This window comes from Mustela nivalis (assembly GCF_964662115.1).
Source record: "Mustela nivalis genome assembly, chromosome: 17".
NCBI lineage: Eukaryota > Metazoa > Chordata > Mammalia > Carnivora > Mustelidae > Mustela > Mustela nivalis.
This window is the reverse complement of record NC_139036.1, coordinates 1,402,037-1,418,995: the sequence shown is the minus strand read 5'-3', so window position 1 is coordinate 1,418,995 and position 16,959 is coordinate 1,402,037. Positions and strand designations below refer to the sequence as shown.

Here is a 16,959-nt window from a genome sequence, read left to right as displayed (position 1 = left end):
GGTACTGCCACCCCTCGCGTCAGGTCACACAGACCATGCGCATGTGAAGGCCAGTACTCGAGCCCAATTCAGTGGACTCCGAGAGATCCCGTCCCTTACCCTTTACCGGGACAGGGCGCTGCTCTCCCAGGAAGAGCCTGATCCCGTGTGCCCTTAAGGCCTCAGCATTTCCCGTTCATGTTCCTCCTGCTTCCTGTCCCAGACAACTCCACACCAAGTTCTTTGTCTGAGCAAAAGCTGAGCCAAGTCTACAGTGAGCCAGGTTCCAGGGCTGAGTTTTCAGTCTCTCTTTCCGGTGGTTCCAGTGTTGGGAGCGCCCCAGAGCCTGGGGGCTGTTGGAGTTCGACTGCCCAGTGCTAGTGTGGCTTTGTGTCCCGGGCTCTGCCAGGAGGGCCTCTCCGTGGCTCAGGGCTTTCAAGCCAGTTAGGAATCCAGAAGGAGGGCAGAAGACAAAGGCCCAGGATCGGGGTCTATTCCGGGTCCTCCTAACAGGACAGCGCGTGCGCCGTGGAGGGCTTCCCGAGGGAGGCCGAGAGGAGGGGGTACTCCAGCCCCTGAGTGGGTTTCCATTCGGCTGTGGGCGTGTAGGCTGTGGGCGCCAGCTGGAAGGGCCCAAATTTGTTTCTTCCCGCACATGTGCTGCAGTCCCTGGTTTTCGTCACGTTCTCACAGGGGTCCTGACCCTCCAAATCCTTACGAGCATAATGGAGCATGCGCTTGCAGGCCCCGGCCCGCACCAACACAGCACATCAGCTGCCGGGCCGGACTCGCACAGTGTTCTACTGACTGCGGGTGTAGCTCACTCGGCGGCAACCACACCTCGAACGCCGAGCACTCTCCGTGTCACGTGCCAGGCTGATGCTGGTGAGACCCAGGAAGTGGTCTGTCGCAAAACAGGCATCAGCTGTGATGCTATTTCCCAGACACTCCCCTCATTCCTTGGCCACCACCCAGCACGTGTCTGTAGGGCGCGCTCAAATAGCCACAGCTGCTTGTGGCCGAAGGGGACAGGCTTTCCAGGCCACACCGATGACCCCAGTGGCTCACCGTGTGGCACACCTCCAAACTACTCTTCACAGACAAGAAGCTGGGCACTCTGACCTGGCCCGCACGCCCCCGGCAAGTCCTCCCCTAACCCTCAGTGGTCTAAGTGCCTCTTGCTCGCCCCTCATGGCCACCTGCCCTGGCCCACGTCCCGCCCACCTGTGTGTCCCCCCGCAGCTGGAGCAGCATCTCCCTGAGTGCGCCACTGTCCTGACGCGTCTCCACACCCTCTCCTCTTCCCTCTCCCGCGTGTCCCTTGGCCAGAATTCCTCCCTCTCCCTCAGAACATACCCCAGATCCCTTCTCTACTCCCCCTTCCTACCCTCTGGTGCTTACCTTTGAGAGCACCCACGGCTTCTCCCGCTTGGGACCTCTCTGCTGTTCTCAGACTTCCATCTCTCCTTGGCTCTTCTCCCAGCCACCGTGTCCCCTGCGGTCCCCGTGCTTCCAGAGATGCGGCTGCCACTGTTCTCTCGAGTCTCCTTTAGCTTTCCAAATCTGTTTGGATAGGTCTCTGCTATTTGGTCCTATTACTCCTTAACCTTGTTTTTTGCTGTGGGACATCCCCAGAGTCACTGAAGTTTTGGCTCCTGGCTTAGGGTCTCCCTCCTTCCCTACCTCTCAGTCCCAATAGTCAATTTCCCTGGCTTCTAACTGTTCACTGCGGCAGGTGTGTTGCACTCCCTGTCCTGGACCTTATCACATCCCGGGGCTACCGAGTTTGGAGCTGCCCTTTGCCACCTGGCACATGAGCCTCCCCACTGGTCCTCGACAGGACAGGGACCTGGGTTTCACAACCCTACCCCCTGCCCCTACCTGTCTACACCTGAGCTGTCCGCTCCATCTGTCTGGCAGGGAATCCCAAGGCCGGGCCAGCACCATCATCCGTGCTCTCAGCCCAAGGGGGGTTCTGCTGGGAAAGCACCCGTCCACACGCACAGGAGACAGCGTGGAGCCTTTGGGCCAGATCCTGTGTCTCTCTCTGGTCCATGAACTCAGGTCATCATCTGGTCTCCTGACGCCTCTCGGCCCATTTGGGTCCTCTTCTGTGGGCTTTAAACGACTAAGCAACGACCTCTGGTCCCTGGTGGGGTCCAAAGAGGGGTCCTGGGGTGTGCACTGAGGTCCACTTGGGGTCACCAGTTGGGTCCATGGTGAGATCCGTGGAGGGGCCACCGGTGTGGGGTGTGGTAGGATGCATAGTGGGGTCCGCATGGGTGGGATCCAGTGGGGTCCATGGTGGGGTGCGCATGGGTTCTATCGCAGGGTCATTGTTGGAGTCCCCGGCAGGGTGTGCAGTGGGGTGCACGGTGGAGTGCCTAATGAGGTGCGTGGTGGGGTTCGAGGAGGGGTGCATAGTGGTGATGAAGTCCCAGAACCTAAGTCAGGTTCGGTGGGGTGAGGAGGTTCGGAGCCGACGACTAAAGAAAGAATTCTTAAGACGTCGTTGGTGCAAAATGGTGGTTTATTAAAGCACGGGGACAGGACCCATGGGCAGGAAGAGCTGCTGCCCCGGGTTGTGAGGAGTGGTTGGTTATATACACAGGAGTTGGGTAGGTGAGGACAAAGGGGTGTCCAGAAGGGCTATTGGGGCAAAGAATACTATCAGGATATTGAAGGCTTGGTTACTATCAAGTAAAGACAATTGAGAGTCTCCTGGTGGAATGTTATATTCCTGCTATCAAGCATCCTTGTTAATGAGATTTAGGTTTAGAAGAAATTTAACTTTATTTACTTTTCCTTCTACTTCCACCTCCTTCGGTTTTTTTATGGAGGGGAGGGTGACATTAGGCTTGAGGAACTGAGTTCTGTGTCTTTGGAAATTGGGCTATTGATAAGGTAACTTCTTTGTTGTAATCTCAAGGACATTTGCAAACCAAGGGAGACTCCTGTCTTGCAGGATTGTGATCTCAGCAAGTTAACTATCATTTTATGGCAGTCAGGGGTACCTGAGGAATGCTACACATATGGAGGGGAGCGGATGAAAGGGGGGGGGTGCAAGGCGCCAGCTTTTGCTTTGTCCTCAGCCAGCCTCCTGCTCCCTCATCAGTGGGGTGTGCGGTGGGGTGCACGGTGTAGCCCGCGGAGGGGTGCAGTGGGTTGCACGGTGGGGTCTGCAGAGGGGTGTGCAGTGGGGTGCATAGTGGGGTGCGCAGTGAAGTCCGCAGTGAAGTCCACGGACGGGTCCGTGGAGGGGTGCACAGTGGGACGCATGGTGGGGTGCATCGTGGAGTGCCTGGTGAAGTCCGCGGTGAGGTCCGTGGAGGGGTGCGCGGTGGGGTCCTAAGTGGGGTGCGTCCTGGGGTGCGCGGTGGAGTCCGAGGAGGGGTTCGCAGAGGGGTGCGCAGTGGGGTGCGCGGTGGAGTCCGAGGAGGGGTGCGCAGTGGGGTGCGCGGTGGAGTCCGGGAAGGGGTGCATCGCAGGGTGCGCGGTGGAGTCCGGGGAGGGGTGCACCGTGGGGTGCGCGGTGAGCCCCCGTTCCGGTTCCCGTCGCCTCTGCCGCCACCTCAGCTGCCCGGCAAGACACGAGCCGTGAAAGCGGCGCGCCCGCCCCCCGACCGTCCCCCGGCCGGCTCTGTGCAAGCACTAGTGTCACTCGCCATGTCCACCCGGCAGGGCCCGGCGGGGCCGCAGTCCCGACCCAGGCCGTCCACGCGCGCGGAGGCCCCATCCTCCAAGCCGCCAGGGGAGGAGAGGCAGCCGCGCGCCCCCCGCCCCCTCCAGAGACTCTCGCGAGACCCGCGGCCGCCCGCGCGCACCGCCCAGTGAGCGCTGCGCACTTCTCGCGAGGCTGCGGCAGGGCCGGCCCGACATGGCGGAAGGTAGGCTGTGCGGGGGGCGCGCGGGACGGCGCGGGGCGGAGCGGGCGCTGCGGGCCCGGCGACGCGGCGCTGCGGGGGCCGGCCGGGCGTGGTCGCACCGGGCGCGGCGGGTGTCGGGGGCGCGCGGCGGGCCGGGGTTCTGAGCGCGGCTCCCGAGGCGACGCCCCTCGGGCGCCCCCGACCCCCGCGGGCCGCGGCGGCTGCGGAGCCGGGTTCGGGCCGTGAGGCTGGGTGCGGCCGTGGGCGTGCGCGAGGCGCCCCTGGGGACCCGCCGCGCCGGCTGGGTCGCCCGCTGCTCGGAAACCGAAACTGCCGTCCCGGCACGTCCGGCGTCCGGGACGCTGCCCCCGGGGCGGCGGGGGTGCGGACGCGGCCGGGGTCGCCCTCGTCCTGCCCTCGCGCTCTCCCGGGGCGCCGTTCGGGACCCTGCGGGCGGAGGCGCTGCGGCCTCTCGGGCCCTGCCTCTCGCGCGATGCGGGAGGGCGTCCGCGCGGTGGAGGCGGGTTGTGTGGGGGGGAGGGCGGGCAGGCGGCGGCGCGGGGTCCTGCGCCGGGGGCCGCTGCCGTTCCGCTCCCCCCCACCCCGCCCCGCTGTTACGGGAAACGCGCCTGCTGTGACCCGGTGCCCTTCGAGCAGCCGCAGAGCGCTGGTCATGACCTGCCCCGTCGCTCTGGAGCCCAGCGGGGCCTGAGCCCGTCGTGGCTCGGGTGTTGGGTCGGGGCGGCCCCGACGGTTCGCAGGCCTCCCGCCCGGGCCTTGGGCTCGGCGATGTGCCCGTGAAACCCGCCTGCTTTGCCCTGCGCGGACGCGGGTCTGACGCCGCGGTCCCGGACACGGCCCGCGCCGGCACCCCGCTTTCGGCTCGGTCCTCCCCGCGTTAGACGCCCTGGTCGGTGGCGCAGAGGGACATCGTGAACGCCGAGGGGAGTAAAAGGGACGGAAGCAGCAGCTCGTTTGGGGGCAGATCGCGGCCGGAGTAGCGAGGAAGGGCGGGAGAGAGGGGAGCAGGAGGGCCTCCCGGGAGGCCCGAGGTCTAGCCCTGTGTGCTGGAAAGGGGCGCGAGTGACCGGGCTGGGAACGGCGCGGCGGCTGGGGGTCGCTCAGCACTTCTGCTCCGCACCTGCTTGCCCCGCGGTCAGCTTGCAGGCCGGAGGACCTCGCGCAGGCTGCGGGCAGCGACCAGCGAGCCGTGCTGCGGGTGCCTGGACACGCGGCCAGGGTCGCCCTGGGACACGCGCAGCCCTGGGCCCGGGGACCTGCAACGACACCTCCTGGAGGGTTCCACCGCCAAGAGGTCATGGATAGGCGCGCCCAGCCGGGACGTTCCCACCGGGCGGCTTTTCTGCACCTGTTCTGTGTTTCAGTTTCCCGGCCCGTGGTTTCAGGTTTGGGGAAACTGTGTTGCCAAACGTCGGGAAGCCTTGAGTGGGGCGAGGAGGGTGCTGGGGGGAGGAAGGCAAGGGTAGCCGGGAAGTCATGCTGCCGGCGCTGCTGTCCGTTTGTCAGGGCCGCTCCGCCCGTTCTGAAATCCCCGTGGACAGACCAGTGGCGGATAGCTGGGTCCGGGAGCTGCGGGACAGTCTGCAGGGCATGCCCTGTGCGGACCTGCTGCTGGTGGTTCTGCGTGTGGTGCCAGGGCGTAAGGGTGTGGGAAGCAGTGCCTGGGAGTATGGTAGAGCCCGGAAAGACCCGATTGCAGGTCCCCTCTTAGCGACTTCTTTAGAACTCAGCCTTTTCTTCCTTCCGTCCATTCGTAGCTGGTGGTTTGACCCAATGTATTTAGCTTAAAATCTGTTCTGAATTAGTTTCTACCCTACATGTGCAGCTCTCCTACTAATTTAAAATTGCTTCGTCACTCGAAATTAAGTTCTTCCTGGGGCGCCTGGGTGGCTCAGTGGGTTAAAGCCTCAGCCTTTGGCTCAGGTCATGATATCAGGGTCCTAGGATAGAGCCCTGCATCAGGCTCCCTGGGAGCCTACTTCCCCCCACCACCTCTGTGCCTGCCTCTCTGACTACTTAAATCTTTAAAAAGAAAAAAAAAAAGTCCTTCCTACTTGGACTTCCTGCTTTTCCCTTTTCTCCTTGCTTTTGCTTCGTCACCATCCACTTTTACAATTCCAGCGTTCCCTCTATGACACGGAGGAGACCACCTCTCCTTTACTCTTCTCAGCACGCTCACCCCCCACACACAGTCTCCGCTCCTGTGGGTCTTTGTGATCTTAAAAATACATTCCAAAGCCTTCCAGGGACCCATAGGTCCCAGCGGGGTCTGGCCTGCTTAACTGTGTGGCCGTGTCGCCTGTTTCTCTTCTGTCTCTGTGCTCTTGCCGTGCGGACTTCCTTGCTTTTCCATGTGCGCTCCCAGCCCGTCCACCTCTCTGTCTGTCCCTGCGGTGCCTTGGCCTGGAACAGTCTCTCACTGTCTTTACTTGCCACTAAGTGTCTCATTTGAATGTCTGTTTAGTTCTCACCACCTTTAGAGATGTTCCTAATTATTCTTTAAATTCCTTTATTGTAATGTAAACCCCATGAGGGTGGAGACTTCCGTTTTGTTCAGTGCTGTGTAACCCAGCTTGGAATCATACGTATGGTTGAAGGAATGGCTGAGTTTACTGGGCATCATTTATCAGACATGGAGCAAAGTAGCCTGGATACACCTTCAGTCTCTGGGTGCACTGGCGGGACTGGCTGTTCTTGTGTTCTGAATAACGTTAGCCGCTTGCGACTCCCCAGGATACTTTTCATCCTGCCCGTTTTAGTCTTAGCAATCCAAGTAGAATGCTTGAGAGCTCTTCTGTGTTCAGACAAGGATTTGAACCCGAGTCCCGCCAAGCTGTTAGCCTGGCAAGCTGGTTAATTGCTCTCTGTCTCCGTTTCCTCAGCTTTAGAAGAGGGGGTCCTCTCTGTTTCATATGTGGCTGAGGGGGCGTCAGAAGAAATGGTGAAACAAAGAACACTGCCAATGCAGTGCCCGGCGTTCTGACCCTGGCCTGTGCTCTTTTCTGCGTTCCCCTCTTCAGCTCCGCTCTCCTTCCCTTTCTCAGTAAGATGAAGGTGAAAACTGGAAAAGATGTAATGGGTTACTAAACAGGAAATTGATCATGGACTTTTATTAACTTACTGGAATTTGGTGAGGAAAAGACTGGACAATTAAAATACTAGGTGAGGGGCGCCTCGGTGGCTCAGTGGGTTAAGCTGCTGCCTTCGGCTCAGGTCATGATCTCAGGGTCCTGGGATCGAGTCCCACATCAGGCTCTCTGCTCAGCAGGGAGTCTGCTTCCTCCTCTCTCTCTCTCTGCCTGCCTCTCTGCCCACTTGTGATCTCTCTCTGTCAAATAAATAAAATCTTAAAAAAAAATAAATAAAATACTAGGTGAGTACATTTCATATTCTGGACAATCACTGGCTGATATAGTAGCCACTAGCCCCATATGGCTACTTTCCTTTAAATTAAGTAAAATTAAAAATTCAGTTCTGGGGCGCCTGGGTGGCTCAGTGGGTTAAAGCCTTTGCCTTCAGCTCTGTTCATGATCCCAGGGTCCTGGGATTGAGCCCTGCATTGGGCTGTCTGCTCCGCGGGGAGCTTGCTCCCTCCCCCACCTGGCCTGCCTCTCTGCCTCCTTGTGATCTCTGTCTGTCAAATAAATAAAATAAAAAATCTTTTAAAAAAATTCAGTTCTATGGTCACAGTCGCTCAGTTTCAGTTGCTTTTTAGCTGTGTGCTTGGTGGTCCGCTTCCTAGCACGCAGCCCAGATGAACAGCACTTGCATCGTTGCAGAGAGTGCTGCTAGATGACACGCCTCCAGAAAGTGCTTTGTCAGTACAGGCTGGTAGAAGGCGGGAGAGAGGAAACTTTGCTCTCTTTTCAGTTTTCAGATTTATTCCTTTCCTTATTATTTTACTCATTCAGTGAATATCTGTCCCACACTTTGTTTTGGTCTTGTTCGCTCTTTCTTTCTTTCTTTCTTTCTTTCTTTCTTTCTTTCATTAACATCTAAGGTATCATTCGTTTCAGGGTGACAGGTCTGGGATTTATCATGTTCCAGGCATTCCCTGGAGATCTCTTGACCACTATCCTTTCATGAGCATTGCTTCCTTTTCTCTGCCATTCCCTTTTTTCACTTCTGTCACCTATGGCATCTGTTTACTTTCTCCTTGAGGATTTTCTTTTCCCCCCATGAAGAGAGAACGTTTATCAGTCCACTGCAGTGACTACGGATGTGTGGGAAGAGAGGTGCAGGGTTCTGTCACTGGCAAGGCAAGTGAAAATACCCAAGTGTTAGTGTCCTGTTCAATCGGAGTAGGCCAAGGGTCTGGGGTATTTAAGCTCTGCCTTGTGAGGCACTATGGGGTAGAGGATGGGATGAGCGTGGAATGGGAAGAGGGAGAAGTTGTGGTTCAAACAGACGAGCCAGACCTCGAGCATCTTCACAGGAGAGTCTGCAGTGTGGGTGGGGAGGTGAAAAGCATGTTTAAAAAACTACTGTAAGGCAGAAGGTGAAAAACGCTAGAAGTTACTTTGAAGATTCAGATGGGAAGAGATATTATAGGAAAGTGGTAGGGAGTATGTTTTGGGTAGTCAAGGAAGGTCTTTGCTGCAGAAAATAGCATTTGACCTGTGATCAGGAAAATAGACCTCTTGTGGACATGGGGAGATGGTAGTGCGAAGAGGTCACTCGATGGAAGGAATAGTGGGTTACGAGGTTGGAAAAGTATGTTAAGGGGCAGATAATGAATGGATTGATAAGGCGTTTGGATTTTGCGCTATGGGCTGTGGAGTGAGGCTGCTGAGTGATACCGGCCAAGGTAGTGACGGACTAGAATTGTTGGTGGCACGCGGGCGGGACTGCAGTGCAGAGGATGGATCTGGGAAGATGGTCACAGTTGGTGATGAGTTTTTTGGTAAGGAGCTTTGGGCTGGTGACCGATAGGAGCAAGACTTGGGGAAGGTATGAAAGATGGGACTTTTGAAACTTGTTTACATGTTGACAGGAGATAGCAAAGATGACTCAAGGGTTCTGCATCTGCATGACTCAGATAATGGCTGGGAGGAGGAGGAGGAACAGATTCTAGAACAACTGTCTTGACCTCCTTTGTGGGTGTAGTTTGCTATGTCCAGTGTTGGTGTCTTTGCGAGAGCCTTTAGAAGCATTTCCAGTCAGCTAGTAAAAATTAGCTAGTTAACTAATATTTATTGATGATCTCTTAGGAAACCAGCACTATGATCAGGGCTACACAGAGTGAGGTTTGGAAGGATGTTTGTCATGCTGCTGACTTACAGATGAGACTTCACAGAGTTGGGCTCCGTTCAGGAAAGTGTCTTTCATTTCTGTGAAGTGGAAGCTGCTGTGCCAGGGGTGACAGAGTGACCAAGACAGTCTCAGCCTTGATGGGACCTTGGAGCAGACAGAAGGGCACAATTTCTCAGAAAAGGATGTGTATTGTGCTTTATGGTCACAGATTTTCTCTCGCGTTGGTGATTGATGGCACTACTAATAAACACGCTCTCACGTCAGTGACCTGCACTCAGCCGCCACACCTGTGGGTCCTGTGAAGCTGGCCCTCCTGTGTGTTCTGGTATGCTGGCTGTCCCGATTCAGACTCTGGCTCCCAGCACGGTGCGGTCGCCCCGGGGAGCTTTTAAAAAACTGAGGTTTGTGCATCACTCAGCTTCAGGGAAGAGCGATGTATCCCACAAAACATTTTTTTTTTTTTTTCAAACTGAGTCATTAATTGGATAAAACATGATTTTACTAAATCAGCTTTTTAAACTAGTCTGTTTATATATGTGTGTATGTGAATGTATAGTTGTGTATGTGTACACCGATGCAGATATGAATAAAATAAGGTAATGTTGGGGCACCTGGGTGGCTCAGTGGGTTAAAGCCTCTGCCTTTGGCTCAGGTCATGATCTCAGGGTCCTGGGATTGAGTACCGCATCGGGCTCTCTGCTAGGCAGGGAGCCTGCTTCCCCCTCTCTCTCTCGCTCTCTCTCTCTGCCTGTCTCTCTGCCTACTTGTGATCTCTCTCCGTCAAATAAATAAAATCTTAAAAAAAAAAAAAAGTAATGTTTCCTATCTAAGGAAGGAGTCCTGGGTAGTGAGTTTTATTTGTAACTAGTATAATAGGGTTTTTTAAAGCAAACTTGGGTGAAACAATGGCTTTTGTGCTTTGTCAAAACATTCAGGTTATGACAGTTAGATTTGCTAGATTTTTAAAAGGGCGAGAAGTCAGAATATGAGCTCTTAGCATCCTCATGTTTTTAATAATATCCGAAGAGTGAGAGAGAGGAGCAGGAGAGTGTAGCCTGGTGGGCTCCGGTGGCCCTGACTGACCCTTTGTGTGTTCCAGATAGTGTCGACCTCCTCTTTCCCTTTTTCTTTCCAGGGGGATGTGTTGTGCACCTGAGTTCTCAATAGTGAATATACCGACTTATTTCATACTCTTTATTAAGCGGTCGTCTTAGGGGCCTGTCTGCCTTCCGCTCAGGTCATGATCTCAGGGTCCTGGGATCGAGACCCGCATCAGGCTCTCTGCTCAGCGGGGAATTGGCTTCCCCCTCCTGCCTCTCCCCTGCTCCTGCTCACCCGCGTGTTCTCTCTCTGTGTTGGATAAATAAAATATATAAAAAATATAAAAAACAACAGTCATCCTACATTTAGCACTCTTGATTAAAGAACGGACACGAACCACTGTGGAAGAAAATTCCCATCTGTACTGGGACAGGGTTAGAAAAGTCATAGCGGAGGTGAATCATCACCAGGGAGGAGCTCTTTGTTGGTGCTGATTCCAGCAAGGAGGATAGTTGCTGAGAAGTTGATATTTGAATGAAATACTGTTACGTGGAAGACCATAACATACTCTTGAGACAATATTTAGTCTTGCACATCTCCAAATAGGGTGTTGTCACAGCTTTTACAGTGATTTTTTTCTTTTATCTCATGGACATGGTTAAAGCAGAGTAAAAGATAAAGTTATTTAGTGAGTAACGCGTTACATAAAGAACACTAATTCACTGTTAAAATTGGGGCTAGAGTACAAAAACTAGAGAAGTGGGAAGAAATGAAACGTCAAGATTTTGTTCATCTAAAAAAACTTGAGTCCAGTTTGGGTTAGAATCTGAGTAAGCAGAGGGCGTAGAAATTGCATTTAGGAGGGGAACGGGAAGAACACATTTAATTCCTGGTTAGTGAATTAACAGTAAAGGGTTGCTGGCCTGATCCTGGAGCCGCAGGTAGGCACCATGGCACTGTGGGACGAGCATGGACTTTGGCCTGGGGTCTTGAATCTTTGGTTGGTCGCCCACTAACTGTGTAGTTTTAGACTGTTCATTGAATCTAAGTGAATTCTGTTTTGGAATATGTTGGTTAGAATATGAGATAATGAGTTAACTGTATAGGAGACATCAAAAAATACTAACTCCTTTTTTTTATTGCCAAGTGTTACAAGAAAGCGTTAATTTTATTCACCGTGTAAAACTTTGTTGTTGACCCTAATCAGCAAGAAGCTGCTAGGACTTTAAAATATTTTACCATGTGTAATCTTTTGCTTGTAAAGGAAAAAATTGTAGTTTTCTAGGGCTGCTGGAACACATATCCCCAAAATGGAAGGCTTCAAACAACAGAAATGTATTCCTCATGGTTCTGGAGGGCAGAAGTCTAAAACCAGTGTCACTGGGCTGAGAGGAAAGTGTCACTCCCCCTGGGAAGAGCCTAGCTTCCAGCGTGATTGGCATTCCTCCGCTTGTCAGTCTTCAAGGCTGTGTCTTTGTGTGGCCTTTCCTCTTTGTGTCGAAGCTCCCTCTGCCCCTCCTCATAAGGACGTGTGTCATTGCTTGGGGTCCTGCCCACTTCGGCTCTCTAATCACACCTGCAGAGCCCCCCTTCCCTTGGCATATAAAGGTGATATCCGTAGGTTGCAGGGATGAGGACGTGGATGTTGATGGGGGCATTTGTCAGTGTACCACGGTAGGCAGTGTCATGGGATTTGATCATCCGTGTCATCAGATTTCTAAAACGCTGTTTGTGTGCAGTTTTGGAATGCTCAGAGACAGTGCCGTGCAGTTCAGAGCACAGCCAGTGGAGTACCAAGATAAATAAGACGTTTCGTGCCCTCAAGAGACTTCTTAGAGGAGCCAGAACCTCAGTGGGAAGCCTGTACTTTTCTAGACAGTAGAGAACTGGCTGAAGGCGCTCGGCTTGGTTAAGATGTGTTTCAGGAAGATGAGTGATGATGTGTGTGGAGTACAGTGACGAGGGAAGTAGGACACGGATGCTGGCTGCACGGGAGTGAGTCAGATGGGAAAATGCTGGTGCGATGGTGTTGAGAAAGAGCAAGATGTCCAGGTGTGTCCCAGAGGGAGTGTGCTGCGAGCTTTATGGAGGCATAATTGGCAAACAGTGAGATTCACCGTTTTCAACCTGACAGTTGACAAATACTTAGAGTAGTGTAAGTGCCACAGCAGTCATGACCTAGAACATCTCTGCTGTCTTCAGAGGTTCTCTTGAACTCCTTTGCAGTCCGTTCCATTCCTGGACCTCTGACAGCCACCGATCTGCTTTCTGTCCCTGTGGTTTGCCTGTTCCGCAGTTTGGTGCGGGATCCTGTAGTATGTCGTCGTGTGTGTCTGGCTTCCTGCACTCAGTGTGTTGCTTTCCAGGCAGTGTGTTGCCGGTGTCAGTAGTTGGATCCTTCTCACAGAGGAGTAGTGTTCCACTGGATTTCTGCACTGGCGTTTGTGTGCATTCGCCGGCTGGAAACTCGAGTTGTTTCCTGTTTGTGTGCATGTGTTTCCATTCCTCTGGGTCAGTAGCTGGGAGGGGACCCGCTGGGTCACAAGGGAGGTGTGTGATTAACTTTGGAGCCATGGTCGGCCTCCTTTCCAGAGTGGCTGTGCTGCTCCAGTCCTCGCTCCCCGCGTCTGCGCCAGCAGTTTCATTTTCGCCGTCCAGCGGGAGTGCCAGGGCAGGCCAGGGTGGCTTTAACTTGAATTTCTCTAACGACTGACAACGTGCATCTCTGTATTCATGTACTTTATTTGCCGTGCACGTATCTTCTTTGGTGAAGTGTTCCCACTTGTGGCCCCTTTTTATTGCGTTGTATTATTGTAGCGAGCTCTAAGAGTTCTTAACGTGGTCTGAGTAGAAACCTTTGCTGGAAACAACACTTTCTATACGTTTTCTCCTTGGATGTGGCTTGCCTGTTCTTTTTCTTAGTGTTTAAAAACAACTTTGGAAATTCGTAATGTCCAGTTTACTCGTCTTTTCTTCTTAACTGATTCTTTTTTTTTAATATTTAATTTTTTAAAATTTATTTGACAGATGGAGATCACAAGTAGGCAGAGAGGCAGGCAGAGAGATGGGGGAAGCAGGCTCCCTGCTGAGCAGAGAGCCCGATGCGGGGCTCGATCCCAGGACCCCGGGAGCCGAAGGCAGAGGGTTTAACCCACTGAGCCACCAAGGCGCCCCAGAAGGAAGAGTCTTATACAGACCATTGCTGGTTCCTTTTCTGGCTGTCCCATGCCTTGCTGATTAAATATACGTAAGTCATTAGTTTAGGCTAGTCATGGTGAAAGCAGGTTTTTGTGCAGCATTTTCGTTATGACCGATGAGCTGTCAGGACTCAGACTGCGCTGGTGAAGAGCACATGGTGCCTCACGCCGCCTGCCCGAGGCCTTCACTGCTACCTAGCATGGCCGTGTTGGTGAAACGGTAGGTTTTATATGTTACAGAAACTTGCTTTTTCTAAAGTAAAGTTGGCGGAAGAGAAGGAGGGCACTTCAGCTGACAGCAGCCACTTGATGAAAAAGTAGATAGTAACCCTTTCAACCGGGCTCTGCGCTACATGATTTAATGGGACTTAATTCCTCCTTGGCAAAACCCTGGGATGTCACTGTAGTTCCCATTTCCACCGAGAAAACGGCAGCAGAGAGCAGTACCTGCCCAAGGGGATGCGGCTAGGAAGTGGGCAGCCCTGGCCAGCGAGGCTCCAGAGTCCTGCTGTTGAGGACGAGCTTGTTACCTTCCGAAGGGCTGGGATCACAGCAGACACTTGCTGAGCACACACCACCGAGCAGGTGCCCTTCCAAGGTCACTACACGTGTTAGCGCATTTACAGATGAGAATGAGGTGTTTGGTGTGGGGTCCCAGGTAGGAAGAGTGGGGCCGGAGTTGGATCCCAGTCAGCCTCGCTCCACAGCCTGTGGGTGTGTCGCCTTCGCCCCTGGGCTGCGCTGGGCTCGGTCTTCATTTTTGCTCTGAATGGTGACCTCGTGTTTTTTCCTATGTGAACTCTTAACGGCTTGGGGACACTTCAAGGACACATTTGCGCTGTTGCAGGCAGACAGTGTGCCCACTCAAGAATGTCTTGGCCGGGGCGCCTGGGTGGCTCAGTGGGTTAAGACGCTGCCTTCGGCTCAGGTCATGATCTCAGGGTCCTGGGATCGGGGCCCGCATCGGGCTCTCTGCTCAGCAGGGAGCCTGCTTCCCTCTCTCTCTCTCTGCCTGCCTCTCTGTCTACTTGTGATCTCTCTCTGTCAAATAAATAAATAAGTAATCTTATAAAAAAAATTAAAAAAAAAAATGTCTTGGCCAAGCATGCTATCTGCTCCGTGACAGAAGAGATGGTGTGACGATGGCAGCGTCACTGACAGATGCACCTGTGACCTGAGTTTCCCTGCAGAGATGCTGTGGAGTGTCTGTGGTTTTGCGAATAAGAGCCCTAAATCGCCCTGAAGCCCTTCCTGTACCTTCCATCTTCCCCAATGATAATCTGTGTGTCCTCTGGCGGTGTCCAGCCTCTAGAATTCCATGTCAGCAGTTCTGGACAGATATTAGGGCTGTTGCAGTAGATTTTGGAATTGGGATTCCAAAGAAATTTACAGGGATTCCTTGAGAAAATGATTGAAGCCGAACTTTTGTGATCTAATTTTAAGGGTTAGGTAGAGGAATCACGACTTTTTACTCAGGAAGGCAGATGTGCCTATGACTCAGTACCCAGACTCTTGTTCCCTCCTGCCGTGAGCTCCCTGTGGGTGCTGCATCAGTGCCACACTGTTTGCAAGAGGTGAAACTAGACTCTCTTCTTCAAACCTCTCCAAGAGGCAGGTCCTGATCTCCTGTAACGGTGCATAGTAGGTGCTTCTGAACACTTGCAGAGTGGTCGTTTCAGTGAAACAGACACACACCGCTGTCTGGTAGCAGTTTTGGTGGAGCAGAAGGCCTAGGTTGGCTCGAGTGTGGAAGCTTCAGTTTGCTCCGTGGAAGGAGAACCAGGGGTCCATGGTGGCAGGCTGCCCTGTCTCAGGCAGGTGGGCTGGACCCGGAGCCACTGGCTGGCACTAGCAAGGGCAGGTGGCCGCCGGCCGTCCTTCTCATTTGGCTTAGGCAGAGGCAGGTGAGGCGCCAGCGTGTTTGCCAGTGAGCCTAGGCCTTGCCTGCTAACTATTTCTGTTTCTCAGAGTTGAGTATCACTTCTGTTCTACAAACCTGTTGACTGATACTAGTTTAAAGGGAGAATCTGACCAAGGAAGTAAAAGACAAGCCTTTTCCTTGTATTTTCTGGACCCAGTGTGCTGAGATAACTTACAGGCTTTATCTAAGTTGTTTGAGGTAAAACACCACTTTCCTGGGACATCTTCCCTTGCTCTGGCTTAAGCCAGGTGGCTTCATGATCTATTTTTTTTTTTTTTTTTTCAGATTTTATTTATTTGTTTGTTGGGGAGTGGGGAGAGAGAGACTGTGTGCATCAGGCAGAGGGAGAAGCAGGCTCCCCGCAGAGCAAGGAGCCTGATGCGGGGCTCAGTCCCAGGAGGGGGTTCACGCCTTGCGGCTGAGCCCCCCGGGCTGCCGGCTTCCTGATCTGTTAGGGTCCCCTCAGAGCGCTGTCTCTACCTGTAGCTTCGTAAGCAAAAACCCCACGTTCTGAGGTGGGCTTCTTTGCCTTGGCACCGGCACGACAGTGGCACTTCATTCTTACTGAGCGGGACTAGATCATGTCCACGTCTTCAGGGTGGACGTCTTCTGACGGACCAGCGCGTGAACGGAAGGCGGCCACTCAGCGGGTCTTCCGTCCGCTCAGTCGTGTGCCTGGGGCAGCTGCCCTGCGCTTGACTTGGGGAGTTGTGCAGGGACTGAGCTTTTCCTCCCAGGCGGTTGTTCCGTCCCTGCGGCCGTGCGAGACATCCGCTTTCCCCAGCCCGCCCCAGGTCTACTGCGCGGGTCATGCCCCGTCCAGTTCCGACAGCCCGAGTGGCGGTTCTCCCGCAGAACCTGAGAGGAGGGGCGGGTGGCCAGGGGCCATGGATTCCGCCACTTTCTCTTCCTCTGGGGCATCATCTGTGAGTTGAACTAAAAGAGATGGTCTTTAGGTTCCTTTCAGTCAGAACATTTTGTGATCTCTAGAAACCCTTATATTTGGGTATTAGAAAATTAATTCTGTTTTCCCCAATCTTGAAAACATGTATAAAGCCATATGTTTGCTTATAAGTGCACATAGACTTAGAAGTCAAATATTGCAAGGCTTACAGCAGAAAATAAATGGTCCCACCGCTCAGCCCCGCTCACCACACCACGCTCTTCTCTCTCCGGTGACCACTGCGTGCCTGCTTTTTCTAGACTCTGACTTCTTTCCAGACTCTGACTTCTTACTGTGGTGCGTTAGCGGTTCCCCTCGGAGAGGTTTCCTCAAAGCACAGTCTCCCTTGCACCTCCCAAGTGAGTAGTGCTGGTGCTTCCGAGTGCGAGAGGCTTTGCGGTTCGCCGTGGGCACTGTCAGTGCAGACTTGCGGTCCAAGGTGACGCGGCGTTCGAAGCGGCTCGTTGTGCGTTTCTCAGTATTTGCTCGTCTTCTCGGACTTTGATCACTTTACACTTCTCGTAACATCCCTTTGATTGGCCAGGGCTTTTATTGATCAGTTTTGGTTCCGAGGTCAATAAAGCATTTGAATCCCATTCTGATTGTCAGGACTCAAAAAAAGTTGTGTAAACTTGGTAACAGTTACAACTGTGTATCCGATAATCATATCACTTTGGTGATCGTGAGGGCACACGTGAGCCATGGTACCATTGTCCCTCAGTCCTGCAGGAGCACCGG

General features: G+C 53.6%; 1 protein-coding gene across 2 annotated transcripts in view; it reads left to right on the top strand.

Annotated features, from left to right (window-relative positions):
* The first annotated feature begins 3,787 nt into the window (after window positions 1-3,787).
* The window catches only part of ANKFY1 (ankyrin repeat and FYVE domain containing 1), a 73,231-nt gene continuing 60,059 nt past the window's right edge, over window positions 3,788-16,959 (top strand). The window contains exon 1 of one of the 2 annotated variants that reach the window (XM_082707756.1): window positions 3,788-3,866. In XM_082707756.1, the coding sequence (XP_082563882.1) occupies window positions 3,857-3,866 (10 nt within the window). In that variant the 5' untranslated portion in view covers window positions 3,788-3,856. The remainder of the gene's footprint in view (window positions 3,867-16,959) is intronic. The other variant, XM_082707757.1, reaches the window with a different exon arrangement.